Raw genomic sequence first — 16,182 nt, 5'->3', positions numbered from 1 at the left:
CAGCAACCAAGCTCCCCGCCTTCCTGCCTTCTCCTGGGGACATGGCCTGGCAGACAGGCGGAGTTCATTGCAGGGGACACTGATATTCTCTCCCTTTGAGCTTGTGAGTTGCTCCTTAATTATTTCAATGCAGATGGGAGATGAAAGAGATTCTTTATCATTTCCTCTCTCTATCTCATATGTTCATGGGAATTCCCTTTTCTGTTTGCAGTTGGACTTGGAATGTTAAATTTGAAGCAACCAAAAATGTTAATTCCAGAGCAATAGAAAAGAGTGCCTGCATATCTTGTACGGTCTCCATGGAAGGCTTTGTGTTACGTAATGGTACCAGGAGAAAAAAAATCAAATTATAGGACATCTGATATACACCACTTCAGTAAACACCCAGCTCGAGTTCACGTAGATGTGAAAAACAACAAACGTGAGGCAAGAAGAAACATTCAGATGTCTCTTTCAGTCCTTACCATAAACTTAGGGGAAATCAAGATGTGCCATATACTACTGTGCTGCATGGGACCCACAGCACCAGAGGTGCCAAAGTGTCCCACACAACAGCCTCTCTTGAGCCTCTGCCCAACCACATCCGCCCCACAGGAGCAAACCCAACAAACTCCTCACGGGGCTTCCAGCCTCAGCCCTGCCTGCTCCACAGCACATCCTGAGCTTTCCAGGAAGCTCTCTTGGGTTAACGTCAGTGCAGGAGGAAGCATTCCTGACCATGACGTCCCCACATCTTCATCTAGCACTGCTTCCTAGTGAATTAAGGTTTTCTCAGGGAATGAGTGGACACAGGCTAAGGCCCCACTCAGATCAGCATCCAGAGGCTTCCACCCAGTGTGAATGGCTCAGGCTGAGGGAAAGATCTCACATGTAGTTACCACGATGCCCCTGTAAAATATCTATTATTTCTCCATTTTACAGATAAGGAAATTAAAGCTTAGAGAGTTAGTGATTTTCAAAAACAAAATGACGATGTTTAAAAACTGGACGATGAAGCCACCTTGCACATTCAAAGCTCACAATTCGGGAACGAACAGAATAGATAAGGTAAGTTGGAGTGGATCGAGTGTCTTCTTTCTGGGGGAGGAGGAAATGGTTCTTCACTTGCTGTTGTAGGCTGTGCCAACATGACGTCATCAGAACAGAGCTCCCTGCCACGGGGCTGTCAGATGAGCTCAGCACAGTGTGGGCAGCCTTGGTTCTGCCCACGAAAGAGGAGAGAGTGGGCCAGGAGCACAGCTGGTAACTCTGTGTGTGGAAGAGTTCCCTAGTAGTGGTCCCAATCCTTGCATAGATTAGCTCACTACACCCTTCAGCCACCTGTGAGGTCCTTTCTGTTATCCTGAAGTGCATTTGACTCATGAAGTAAGTGACATACTGTGTGTCTCAGTCACTTGTCCAAGCCACACAGCTGGTTCGTGGCAGAGAAGGGTTGGACCCAGGCATTTTGGCTCCTAAGTTGTTGTCTTAACTGGAAGCGGGTGGAAAGCAGTGGTGGACGCTGCTCCCACCCTCACGGGAAGACAAAACTAACCTCCGTGAAACATTTGCTGTCCAAGTCATTTTGTGCTAAACCATGGAGCAGGATTTGAGTGATTAGGAGTCTTCAACAGAGTAAGTGAAATGCCAATAAATTATGTTTGTCTTTTAAAATATAAAATAAAAAAACTGTATTGATTTATGATGCCTTCCTAAAATGTTGTGAAACCGATGAAGGATACCCTTAATCCATGCATTTTTAATGCATCCTGACCATCACATTCCCTCAGCGTGGGCCATGGCCGAATACTTGAGCCCATATAGAACCTTACTGGCCACCTAAATGTTTAATACAGGATAGAGTACTGAGTTCTTGAGTCCATATAGTATTGGATACAGGATAATGTATTGAATTCTTGAGCCCATATAGGGCCTCACTGGTTACCTAAATGCTTAATACAGGATTAAAGTAAAGAGAAAGACTTGAGAGAAACACAAAAATTCTGAGGACATAAGCCCTTTTCAGACAGGAATGCACAAACCTGCTGTGGAATCCCGTGTGCCAACTTCTTCCCACGGTTGTCCCAACTAGTCTGCAAAGAGCCCAGAGCACAGTGAGATACCCTGTGCTCAGATCTTAGAAGAACTTACCAGGCATCGGACAACATGATGAAACACAGGGAAAGAGACACCTGATTCATGTTGCATTCAAATGATAGAATACTACGTAGACTTTGAAAACAATGCTTTATGGATTTATCAATATAATTAGAAAATGTTCACAATATAATATAAAAAAAGATTCATAAAGTATATAATAACCTCTTAAAAATATGTCTGTATCAATACAAGAATTTCTTTTTATGAAAGGGAAGGGAATTCTCCAAAATTTTAAGAATTATTATTCCTGAGGAAATAGATGGTTTTAATTTCTTCTGTGTACTTTTCTTAATGTTACATGTTTTTCCTAAATGAGATACTATGGTTTTGTTGTAAAAAATATTTAACAAAATACTTTGTTCTTATTTTCTTAGTAATACCAAGACTTGATAGCATCACTGAAGACTCATGATGTGCTAGGTACAAATATCTGAGCATTTTCTGCATTACCCTTGTGTAATGTTATAATATAAGCTACTCGACCTCCAAGAAATATATAGGCAAGAGACCTGTGTGGAATCTGAGGCCCACAAAGCTTAAATAACATACTCAACATTCTACAGGGTTAAGTGGTATGAAGTGTGTTTAATTTTCTCTGGTCATTAAAAATAATGTTCATATAGATTATTTGAAGACCTGCAGTATTGCTCATGATAACAAGTTAATCAAAAGAAGAGAATATTAAGCCAAATATTCAAATTCCACTCTTATATATGTATAAATAATACCAAGCAATTCTACTTCTATCTATAAATATGCAGAGAAAAATTCAAAGGAAAAGGTAATGATGGGTACATTTATTGTCAGTATTGTAACTCATTTTACTGAGATTTTCTTTAATGAAGAGTTATTATTTATCTGAGTTCTTATATGTACCAGCTCTGGGTCTTGGAATGAGTCACTTAACCTCTCTTTGTCTCTGTCCTCATTTGTCAAACAGAGATTACCATAACACCTGTTGCACAGGGCTGTTGAGGTGTTAAATAAAATAATATAAGAACGCATCAAGAATAATGCCTGACAAGCAGCAAGTCCTCTAAGGACATTAGATGCTAAATTAATCTTAAATCTTATCGCTACACTTTAAACATAATATTTCTTTGAAAATACTACTTCATGTGACAAACATTCAAGACCCAGTTCCAAGGTCCTGGGCAAGTAGAAGCTGATTTCCACAGCCTGCTCTGCCTCACATCTGCCAGCAATTGTAGTCTAGTCTATTCTTGGATGCATCCGGATTACAAATAAAATTTGATTTTTCTGAGTCATAAGCTGATTGGTGACGTCTCAATTGATTTCAAAAACACTAAATACCCCAGTGCTTGTGTATATGGCATATTAAATAATGTCAATGAGATATTCCAGCATCTAACTGTTTTTTCTGTTGTGTGTTATGGAAAAATAAAGATCAGCGTTCTTAGGTGAGTTCTGAATCAACAGCAAATCACAGAAATATAGACATAGGGACTGAACACAGCAGGTATGTCCTTATATTTCCAGAACAATATTTCCAGAGTACGGAATGTCAGTGAATGACTGAATGGGTAAGAGAACAAGCCCTGCCCCACCCCGCGATGTGCACATTCATGCTAGGGATTTCTTTCCAGATGCTTAACCCACTTACCCATCTGCCCAGCACTCGTGGGTACAGGAGACCTCAGAACTGCTCAGAACTGTAGCAGTTCATAAAAAGCCCCAGGGAGCCACCTCACCCACCACTTCTCCGGAGACACCAGAACAGCCCCGCCTGCCTGTCACTGGCTTGTGACCTCCGGCTACGGGGTGCTGGGTAGCCCGCCTGGGAGGCAGGATGCTGCTGCTGGAGATGGTCCTCTTCTCTGGCCTCTGGGCATGTGAGTAGCCCCCAGTCATTTCAGTCTACAGGAGAGACAGAAGTCACTCTTCATTATGGCCTTATTACATGTCGTTTGCTCATGGGGATTTCTCTTCTTTGCTTGCAGGTGGACTTGGGCGGTTGGAACAACCTGAAATGTCAATTTCCAGAGCAACAGACCAGAGTGTCCAAATACCTTGTAAGGTGTCCGTCCAAAACTTTGAAAGTGCAGTTTTACACTGGTACCGGCAGAAACCAAATCAAGGTTTAGAACACCTAATGTACATTTCGACAACCACTGCTCAAGGTCACTTAGGTGGGAAGAGGAACAAACTCGAGGCAAGTAAAAATTCTCGTACTTCCACTGTGACCTTGAAAATACGTTTCTTAGAGAAAGAAGATGAGGCCACATATTACTGTGCCTGTTGGGTTGAGCACAGCATTAGAATTGCTGAAATAAGCTACACAAGAACCTCTGCATGTCTGTGCCAACCCACATCCTTGTCACTGTGGGCAACCACAGCGGGCAGCTCCACAGGGCACCGGCCCGGGCCTCCCCTCCCTGCAGCACTTCTGGAACTTTGCAGGAAGAGTCTCTGCTTCTGGTGCCACAGTGAGCCTCACATGGTGGCAGCAATTACGGTCCAAATTAAGGACTATATTTGACACTATTTCCTACTAAATTAGTCTATCTTGAAACTCTGACAATATGGGGTGGATGGGTCAGAGCAAAACCCATTTGTCCATCAGTTCACTGCACAGACAGTGATTTCCAGAGATTGAAAGCTTTTGAATGAAGGCAGGGCAGGGGTGCACACCAGGGAGGGTGTGCATGCCACGTAAGTGTTTCCCGTTGTTATTTTTCATGAGCATTGGAGGTTTTCAGAGGTAGAATGATCTGTCAAATGTAATAATCTTATGACTTTTATTAGCACCCTGAGGCCATCCTGAAGAAATCCAGAGACCATAAAGCTCTAAGTAAACCATGAGCTACTTGCGGCACTTGAGAGACAGAAGTACGGGTCTTCTGTCCCAGGGGAAGAGGGTGCGGTCACTCCACACTCAGGGCTCCATCGGAACAGAGCCCCTGGGCACAGTTGGTGACGCCAATGCAGCACAGGTGACTTCAAGGCCTTATTCTCCAGGATTCTGCCAAAAACACCCCCCAATCCTGAGTAAGATACGATGAGATGGTTGAAAAGAAAGATAATTCATGCTCCCTGCATCTGTAGAGGAAACAAGTGTGATATTCCTCACAGACGAATACAATAAAAAATAATTATTGAGGATTATTTTATTTATTCTGTGATTCATAGGTGAGTGGTAGGGAACTTTCAGAGAATTGTGAAACAAAATGTAAAATGTAAAACCACAAAACTCTTTCCCCACCTCCACTGTCCACTTCCAAACAAGGAGGAGATTAATGAGGGAAAATGCTCGCTTTCGAAATGGTCCTAACGCCGCTGCCTTTAGTAACACGATGTCTTACCACCTACTTGCCACACGTGCGGTTTACATAGAGCTCTTGCAATAACTGCCACGTGCTCACTCTCCATGTCTCCCTTCCAAGGATCAGGTGTAGCACGAGGAGCAGAGATGCTGCTGAACGCCGCATGAGGGGACCCCCGGGGGCTCCACAGCAGCGTCACCCTGGGGTGTGTGTCCCAGTCCCATCCCGACTCCTGACCCTGGTGCTCCACAGTGGGATGTCCCCAGTGCCTGAGTCTCAGCAGTCCTGCCTCTCACCTAACGCGTACATAGGAGCACAGGTGAGAAGAGGATCGTCACAGGGAGAAAATTCTGGGAACATCAACGCTTTCCTGACAGGTGTGAATAGAAAGAGGGGACTCAGCTTCACACGATATCCGTGCTAAGTCCTTTCCACACATTATTTCATTTCATCTGCAGAGCAGTGCAGAGTCCACTGCGGTGGCCACACAGGGTCAGATCTCAGGAGGAGAAGCCACCTCGACTTTTCCACACACCCCTGGGATATTCACGGGGATGCAGAGCTGGTGACATACTGAAGTGATGAGCAGGAGGGACAGGGATACCTTACCTGTGTGGCTGTAAAGGGATGAAATGCCATGCAGCCATTAGTACAATGTTTTCTGAAAAATTATAAGGAAAATTGAAAATATTTACCACCCATTAGCAGGGACACAGAACTGGTTTACACAGTAAACTCTCAAATCCATAAAGGTATACAGAAGAACAAATAGTAGGAAATTCTCCAAAGTTGACAGAGTGGTTGTCTCTGGAAGGATGGATAGTTTTAATTACTTCTTGGCACTTTTACAGATTTTACACATTTTAGTGAAAAACTACTATCAATTCAAAAGACACATATGCAAAACAGATTCAATATTTTATTGATTCACCCTTTTAATAATGAAACCTCTTATCTAACAACACATACTTGCATAAGGCACAGAAAATAATTTTGTATGTATATTTTCCCACGTAGTCATATTACTACTCTACAGCTTTCAGAAAAGAATAAATCAATGAATAAATAAAACTCAGAGCCATAACTAGCCTTAATGGCAGCAGTGATTACCATGGAGCAAAGGGTCACACCCTGCTCCCAGGTCAGTGGCCACGGGTGCGTGAACACACCGCCCTGCCCACTCACTCACACCCAGTGCCGGCTGCTGCTGCAGTGCAGGGGACAGTGCAGTAGCTGCCACTTCAAGCCAAAATATTTATTTTTTGGCCCTTTATAGGAAGCATTTGTCAATCAGTGTCCTAGAGTGATGTACTTATGAGAGACATGTAATTTTATGTTTCCTAATTTCTCTGTTTTCCCAGGGATCCTTTGCTATATATCTACCTTCTCCATATTCACTGTGTGACTTTGGATCAATTACTTCACATATCATTGATCCATTTTCCTCATTCAAAAATAGAGAACATCATATTTACCTGAACTGTTGCAAAGAGTAATCTAAATAACACATGAAAAATTCTTCCAAGTGCTTGGAGCATGCTTAATGCTCAATAAATGGAGGCATTTCATTGATTACAAGGGTTATTATTGCACATTACAAAATAAACTCATGTCGAATAATACTTTAAGTCCTCGGGACTTGCTGTCTGGTTTGTGAACCAGCAGCATCTGCTTCACCTAGGAGCTTGTCAGAAATGCAGGAAAGCAAGCCTCAGCTTGACCTGCTGAGTCACAGTCCCATTCACAGGATCCCCAGGTCCTACTTTCTGGTCTGCTGAGCAGGGGTCCACATGCCAGGCTGCTCAAGAGACCAGCCCCACAGGCCAGGACAAGTGCAACTGACCCTGTTTCCACAGTGTCCTCTCTCATTTCTAGATGGGAACACAGAGTTGATATTTGGTCTCTCTGAGGCTGAATTGAATGGTGACCTCCGAATTAATTAAAAAACAATGTACCTCACTGTCCAAACATATGTACTTTTGCTATCATTGATAAATTTTGTTATCAAATAAGAACACATTTTCAGTCGTTATTTTATGTACTGAGAAATACAGGCCTTATTTCAGTATCTTAGATAGAGATTTTGATCCATAGCCAATCCACAGGGAGAGAAATTTTTGCATCGATCACAAAAGACAGGTCCTCATATCGCTAGGGCAATGCTGCTGCTGTAAAACAAAAGAGGAGAGATCAGAAGGGGAGGGAAGTAAGTTAATTGCCACCCTGTCCAACCACCCACACCTCACCCTTCACAGGAAGAGCTCTTCCCAACCAGTGCCCTGTCACCACATCTGCAGGGCACTCCTGGGGAGTGGGGGATGGGCAGAAACTGCATTTCAGACACACCCGCTCTGCACTCCACAGGGAAGAGTGTCGTGGAGTCCCCCTGACTCACCCATTCTTTCCATTGCACCAGCTCGAGCCATGCTGCCTCCTGCCACCTACATCTCTTAACCACTGGTGTCCTCACTTTCCTGCTTCTCCTTGGGGACACAGCCTGGCAGACAGGAGCTGTCAGCACCAGGAGCATTTACTTCTCCCTCTGGCATTGAGGGTTGCTCCTCTGTCCCTTCAGTCTGTACCACAGACGGAGAAAGTCTTTAATGCTTTCCCTTTATATGCCAGGTGCTCATGAGCATTTTCTTTGTTCACAGTCATTCTCAGGGAGTTAAAGTTTAAAATATCGATTTCCAGGGAAAAAGACGAAGATGCTTTTTTATCTTGTAAAATATCCAGCCAAGATTTTGAAAATAAAGCCATACACTGGGATGCTGACACCAAAGTCAGATTTGGGCTCATCTGATATATGTTTCCTTGACAGTGACACCTGTCATCAGGTGCTGTGGCTGACAGTGATGTCCACCCTTCCACCCGAACCGCAAGAGTAAATTTCATGAAGACGAAAAGCGAACACTTACTCCTGTTCCCAATGAGACATCTGGGCATTGAGACCTCACTTTCCTGTCTTTCTCTTGGGACACAGCAGGATGTCACTGTGGGAAGCACTCATCTGGGCTCACAGCTGCTCCCCAACTATTTCAACTCTTGAAGAGAGAGCAAAGGAATCCTTTAATGCTGCATCTTTATATATCAGATGTTCATACAGATTCCTCTTCTTTGCTTACAGTTGGTTTGGGACAGTTAAGGTTGGAGCTACCTGAAATATTCATTTCTGGATAAGAATATGCGGTGATCTCGAGCCACTTATACCGGTTGAAGCACAACCTGACACATTTTCCTCAACAATGTCACCTGCTCAAGTTCAGGTAGGTGCTGGGGCCAAAAATGATGTTCCTAGTTCCACTGTGACCTTGAAGAGGGAATGTGGGTATTTATGTGCTTGCTGGAACCACAGCTGGAGGGGCGCCAAGACTAGTCACACAGAAGCCCCTCTCAGGTGTGTCCCTACCACATCCGGCCCAGCATGAGCACCAGCCCTCAGCCCGGTTCCCAGGTTGTCCTCCACCTCCCAGCACCCGACCCCTCAGCTTCAAAAGGCCTGGATTACCTTCACGCATCAGGATCTTCCGAGATCAGTCATGTGCTGTTTTCATGTCCAGAGACTTCCTGGAGGTTTAGATGGCTCAGACTCCAGGAGGCATCACTGAGCAGCAGGACACGTGCTGGTACGTCACGCATCTCACACAGTTGTCACAACACTTTTGTAAAGTACTGCTCATTTCTCACACTTTCATATGATTAATTTGAGTGATGAAATTGCGTTTTAAACCCAAAGACCCATGCTTTTTCAACTTTGCCCTGTCCCCCTGAAGCAGTTCTGTGTCATTCTTGTAGGGGGTGAGTGTGGGAGGGGCTCAAGCCCTTTGCTCTGGAGAGGAAGACACTGAGCATTTCACACCCAGGGGTCCTGTTACAGCTCAAACCACACAAACCTTTTGCACAGTCCTCAGATCCTCTGTGGAGGGGAGAGACCCCCACCAGCATGCTCTTCCTTGCGATTCTGCCTGTGAGCCTGCCTGATGGCCCAGTGGCCATTTATTCAGTGCCTCGTGCTCCTTTTCGGGCAGTGTTGTGAATGCTATACATGTGACTCATCTCATCCTGGTGACAATCCTTTGCCATTGGTGCTCTCATGATTTTCATTTTATAGATGAGGATGCAGAGGTATAGAGATGTTATTACTTCGTGGTCACTGAGCTACAAAATGGGGTGGGGAAGGGTCTACTTTTCTGGCTCAATGTCTGTCCTTTTAACCACCCTACTATCCTGCCTCTGAAGCACAGGAAGAAAAATGGTACATAATATGTGGTCCCTACAGCTAAAGAGAAAACTGGTATGAAGATGAAACTAGAAAGTCTTAGTGAAATAAGAAGGGCTGAGTTCAGACTAGTTGGAGAATGGAAACCCTTGGGGACCACACATACAGGGAATTTCCCACCATCTTTTAGGCTTTTTCTTCAGGAACCCCAGAAGTCTCTTGCATGAAATGTCATGGAGAATCCAGAGAAAGCTCCCTCCTTGCCACTGGCCAAAGGAGGGGAACAGAAGCCCCTGCTGAGACTCGCCCAGACCCATCCCAGCCCCTCTCCACTTCAGAAGAGAAGACTTAGTCTGCACTAAGGAGAGGGCCCTTGTGGAATCTTATCACAGGTGTAGGGGGAGAAAGGTGGCCCCCACCTAAACTCTGCCCACACCCGCCTCTCCGAGCTCCACAAGGGCCAGGCTTTAATCTGCAGAAGGTGGGTATCCAACCACAGCCCGGGGGCACTAGTACATGCCTGTGGCAGCTGAGGGAGGGCACGAGGAGAGAAAGTGCAAGGCCATGACCTCAGGCCCAGTTCCACTCTGCCTGTTTAAGACAGAAGTGTAATGAAAACAGCGGAGCACGTCCCACTTCCCCACCTCTCACCACCATGCTAACAAGCCTGCAGTAAACACAGCAGTGGGATACAGCTAAGAGAGCTTCAGGAGAGACGCTCTCTGGGGAGCACAACAAAGGGAAGACTCAAAGGCAAGTGGGGAGACAAGAACGGGGTATGGCTGAGACCCCCAAAGTCTCTGATGCCCTGAGAAAAACAAACTCCTATCCTGATAACTTAGTCTAAGGAAAGTAGAAAAGTCTAGTCAGGCTTGTTCTTCTGCTCCCATATTTTGTGGGACTGGCCATATAAAATGAAAGCAATCTGTGGAATCCCAAGTGATCTGCTGCCCAACATGGTGGTGAACCAGGGGTTCTTGCCAAGAGTCACAACATGGCAAGGAAGTGACTACAGAATGTCCCCGGTGTCATCTTAAGCAATGAAGATGGAGCATGCAATTGAATGCAATGGTCTTATGGTATCTACATGAAACAAATCAGAATTATGGGCAGAGACCACCACATGAGGAATACAACCAGCATTTAATAGTCGTTGTCTCTGGATGGTGGGACAAAGAGTGACTGTTTTCTGTCCTGCCTGTGTTTCTTTATATCCCTGTAGAGGATGTGCTCATTTTGTAACAGGAAATAACAATGACTTTTGTGCTTAAGGTGTATGAAGACACCCTGAGGACACAGTATCTGTGAGGTTCCCATTTAATAGTAACAATCAAAGGTAAGAGAGGCTGAAATAATTTTTCCCTGGCTGAGTCACATAATGTATAAAGCAGGGTCATACCTAGGTAGGCTCCCTTCCTAGCCTGTGCCTGTGGTTTCCAGTGAAGTGCAGTGATGGGTAGCGATCTCACAACCCTTTCCCAGGAGGCATGACACATGCAGACTTTAGGGTCCCTCTCTCTCTGTTTTAGACCAATAAGAAACTTTAGACCTTTAACATGAAAGTGGCTTCATGACACTAACATCTTCAGATGGTTAGCACCACACAGTAATGAGAGAAATGTGCTGATAAACTGAGTTGGAAAACCAATTTACACAGGATGTGTGGAAGCGGGTCCTGTTCTATGCAGTCTGCAGGGCTCAGCTCTGTGCTCAGTCTGCCACCTCGTCACTCCTCACACCTCAGGCTTTCTCCGTGATCGCCGTGCTCGGCACCTCTCTGGACAGGTGCTGGCAGAGGCTGCTCCTGCTGCTGGTCACTGTGGTGGCCACCATGCCTCACAAGTGGCTTTAGCCAAAGGACATCACACCACATCCAGGTGGAAGAAAGCCATGTGGTCACTCAAAGTCAGCTGACAAATTCCACCATGACCTTGAATTCCTCAGGAAGAAAAAGTAATCTTCAGAACCCAGTCTCGTCATTATAGAAAACAAATGCATAATATCTTAATGGAATTCAAAATTTCACAAGTTGGAAAAATTTCAAAATTTTTGCTTTTTTGTCCCCCAGAACAGGTGGAGACATTCTCATAACACAACCTGTAACATTCATCACCAAGAAAAAACGAAATACAGCATTTCGTGAATGCCAAATAAAAACAGCTTACAGAAGAACGTATATGTACGCTGGTACCACTAGAGCCAGAACAACCTATAAAACGAATTCTGTGTAGTTCCTCAGATGAAAGTGTTGTCTAGGAACAAGGGATTAGGAAGCACACGAAGCAAGTAAACCAAAGATCAACTTGTCCTGGAGTCTCAGGGTACACTGAGGGGCTGGGGAAGACACCAGGATGTACGGCTGCACCTGCTGGTGTACACTGCATCAGAATTTGCCACTGAACTGAACAAAACCCCTTCCTTTCCAGTCTGACCTGTGCAAGCATGCACCTCCTTACTATTTCCCAGAGGGACCTGACTACTGTGCACACAGCATGTTCTCCTGCACAAATGTCCTGAGCATGGTCTGAGCAAGAGCTTCGGGGCCCAACCTGTGCTGCTGCTTTCAGTGGGGAACTTTCCTGTCTGTGTGCATCCCTCTGGGGGCTGGCCTGGCTTCAGTGTCCCAGATTGTTTCTGCTTCCATATCTATGGGAAGCTTCCTGGGAACAAAGTCATGTGGAAGTCAGAATCGTTGGTTGACTTGAATGAATGAATTATAGAAAATACAAGGCCTTTTGTGTGACATGTTCCTGGGTTGCAAATTCCTGCTGGGCCACTTACTGACAGTGTGATCTGGGAAAGTTGCTTTTTCAATCTGCTTATCCAACTTTAGGTGGGGATAGGATATACAATCACATGGAGTTGCTGAGGACTGAATGAGGTTTCATATATGAAAGTTCAACAAATGCGTTTTCCTTTCCCATTATAACTAAGTCACTTTAGCCAGCTCAGTGAAAACAATGATGCTTAGGAACGCGTTTTCATCTTTTTTTCACATTTCTAAAACTTTTAAAATTTATTATTTATTTATTTATTTATTTTAATTTATCAATATAGAATGTAGCTGATTTTTGTGTCCCTTTACCCAATTCCTACTTTTCCCCTCCCCCTCCTGCCCCTACCCATCTGCCTCGTACCTGTTCACTTATCTTCACAAGTTCAAGGAGTTGTTATAATTGTGTCTTCTTTCCCCCCACCCCACTATTTATTTATTTGTATAGTTATTTATTTTTATTAGCTCCCACAAATAAGTGAGAACACACAGTATTTCTATTTCTGTACCTGTCTTATTTCACTTAATATAACTTCCTCTGTCCATCCGTGTTGCTGCGAATGGTAGTATTTCATTATTTTTTTATAGTAGAGTAGTATTCCATTGTGTAGATATACGTTTTCCGTATCCGCTCATCTGGTGATTTGCATTTAGACTGGTTCCATCTCTTGGCTATTGTAAATACTGCTGCTACAAGTTTTCCTTTGACACGATGATTTCCATTCCTCTGGTTATATACCCAGCAGTGGAATACTAGGTGATATGGTAGATCTATCTGTAAATGTTTAAGGAACCCCCATAACATTTTCCGTAAAGGCTGCACCCTTTGGCAGTCCCACCAACAGTCTAGGAGGATTCCGTTTTTCCTGCATACTCGCCAGCATTTATCATTCTCAGTACTTTGGATATTAGCCATCCAAACTGGAGTGAGATGGTATCTCAAAGTGGTTTTGATTTGCATTTCATGAATGCTGAGTAATGTTTAGCATTTTTTCATGTGTCTGTTGGCCATTTGTGTACCTTCCTTTGAGAAATGACTCTTCAGCTCTTTTATCCATTTTTAAATTGGGTAACAGTTTTTTCTGCTGTTAAGTTGTTTGACTTCCTTGTATATTCTGGATATTAATCCTCGGTCAGATGTATATTTTGTAAATATTTTCTCCCATTATGTTGGTTGTATTTTCACTCTTTTAATTGTGTCTTTTGCTGTGTAGAGTTTATTTAGTTGGATATAATCCCATTTGTTTATTTTTCCTTTGTCGGCCTGAGCTTTTGGGGTCATATTCATAAAGTCTGTACCCAGTCTTACTTCCTGGAGTGTTTCCCATATGTTTTCTTGAAGGAGCTCTACTGTTTCAGGACATATATTTAATTCCTCAATCCATTTTGAGCTGATTTTGATATATTGTGAGAGGGACAGATCTAGTTTCATTCTCCTAGATATGAATGTCTAATTTTCCCAGCACCATTTACTGAAGAGACAGTCTCTTCCCCAGTGTGTAGACTTGGTACTTTTGTCAAAGATAAGATGACTGTAGGTGTATGGGTTGATTTCTGGATTCTCTATTCTGTTGCCTTGGTCTGTGTGTCTGTTTTTATGCCAGTACAATGCTGTTTTGGTTACTATAGCTTTGTAGTATAGTTTAAAAGCCAGATAATGTTATGACTCTGGCTTTATTGTTTTTGCTCCGTATTCTTTTGGCCATTTGTGGTCTTTCATTATGACATATGAATGTTAGGTTTGTTTTTTCCAATTCTGAGAAAAAAGTCTTTGTAATTTCCATGGGGATTGCATTGAATTTGTTGATCACTTTGGATAGTGTGGACATTTTCATAATGCTAATTCTTCCAATCCAAGAGAATGGGATATCTTTCCATCTTCTTGTGTCCTCTTTAATTTCTCTGAACTGTGGTTTGTATTTCTCATCATAGAGATTTTTCACATCCTTGGTTAAGTTTATTCCTAGGTATTTTATGTTTTTGGTGACTACTGTAAACGGTCTAGCTTCCTTCATTTCTTTTTCTGCTAGTTCATTGTTGGAGTATAGAAATTCTAGTGATTTTTGCATGTTGATTTTGTTTCCTGCAAGTTTGCTGAAATCATTTATAAGCTCTAAGAGTTTTTTGGTAGAGGCTTTAGGCTGTTTGATATATAGGATCCTATCATCTGCAAAAAGGGACAGTTCGACTTCAACTTTTCCATTCCGGATGCCCTTTATTTCCTTCTCTTCTCTGATTGCTCTGGCTAGTACTTCGAACACTGTGTTGAACAGGAGTGGTGAGAGTGGGCATCCTTGTCTAGTTCATGTTCTTAAGGAAAAACTTTCAACGTTTCCCCATTCAGGATGATATTGGCAGTGGGTTTGTCATATATGGCTTTAATTGTGTTGAAGTACTTTCCTTTCATACCCAGTTTATAGAGAGTCTTTATCATAAGTGAATGCTCAATTTTGTCAAATGATTTTTCAGTGTCTATAGAGATGATCATATGGTATTTTTCTTTTATTTTGTGGATGTGGTATATCACATTTATGGTTTTGCATACATTGAACCAACCTTGCATCCTAGGGATGATTCCCACTTGACATGGTGTATTATTTTGTGTATGTGCTGCTGTATTCTAATAGCTAGTATTTCATTGAGGATTTTTGCATCTATATTAAGCAAAGATATTGGCCTGTGGTTTTCTTTTGTGTTTTATTTTTGTTTTTGGTAACAGGGTGATGTTTGCCTCATGGAATGAGTTTGGGAGAATGGCCTCTATTTCACTTTCTTGGAATAGTTTGCACAGAATTGGCATTAATTCTTATTTAAGGTTTCATAGAAATCTGCACTGAAGCCATCGGGTCCTGGGCTTTCTTTACTGGGAGACAGCTGATAATAGCTTTAAACGCTTTGACTGTTATTGGTCTGTTCAGATTTTCTGTGTCTTCTTGGCTCAGTTGTGTCTGTCCCAAAATTTATCCATTTCCTCCAAGCTATCAAATTTGTTGGCCTAAAGTTGTTTATAGTACTCTCTAATGATTCCGTGTATTTCTGAGGTATTGGCTGTAATAGCACCTTTTTCATTTCTAATTTTTGTTATTTGTATCTTCTCTTTTCTTTTTTTAGTTAGCCTTGCTTATGGCTTGTCAATTTTATTTCTTTTCTCAAAAAATCAACTGTTTGTTTCATTGATCTGTTGTATAATTTTGGGGAGATTCTATTTCATTTAGTTCTGTACTGATCTTAATTATTTCTTTCTATCTATTAACTTTGGGCTTGGATTATTCTTGTGGTTCTAGTTCTTTAAGGTGAAGTGTTAAGGTTGTTTACTTATCATCTTTCCATTCTTCTGAAGTAAGCATTTATTGCAAAAAATTTCCCCCTCAGTACTGCTTTTGCACTATCCCACAGGATTTGGATTGATGTGTCATTATTTTCATTAGTTTCAATATATTTTTTGATTTCCCGTTTAATTTATTCTTGGACCCATATGTCACTGAATAGAATATTGTTTAATTTCCATGTGTTTGTATTGTTTCCAGTTTCATTTGTTATTGATTTCTAGTTTTAATCCATTGTGGTCTGAAAAAAATACATAGAATAATTCCAGTTCTTTAAAATTTGAGACTTGATTTGTGACCTAACATGTAGTCTATCCTGGAGAATGTTAGATGTGCTGATGAAAAGAATGAATATTATGTGCTCGTTGGATGAGATGTTCTGTAGATATCTCCCAATTCCAATTGGTCCAAAATGTTTCTCTGTTGATTTTTTGCCTAGTT

General features: G+C 42.6%; 1 gene segment (V, D, J or C); it reads left to right on the top strand.

Annotated features, from left to right (window-relative positions):
* Positions 1 to 3,949: 3,949 nt before the first annotated feature.
* LOC134391075 (T-cell receptor gamma chain C region C10.5-like) overlaps positions 3,950 to 16,182 on the top strand; it is a 34,774-nt gene continuing 22,541 nt past the window's right edge. The window contains 2 exon segments of the C gene segment in view: positions 3,950 to 3,992; positions 4,101 to 4,414. Of these exon segments, the coding sequence occupies positions 3,950 to 3,992; positions 4,101 to 4,414 (357 nt within the window).

Source organism: Cynocephalus volans, chromosome 11 (assembly GCF_027409185.1).
Source record: "Cynocephalus volans isolate mCynVol1 chromosome 11, mCynVol1.pri, whole genome shotgun sequence".
In the NCBI taxonomy this organism is placed as follows: domain Eukaryota; kingdom Metazoa; phylum Chordata; class Mammalia; order Dermoptera; family Cynocephalidae; genus Cynocephalus; species Cynocephalus volans.
Note: the sequence above shows the minus strand (reverse complement) of the source record. Positions and strands in the feature narration are given on the sequence as shown.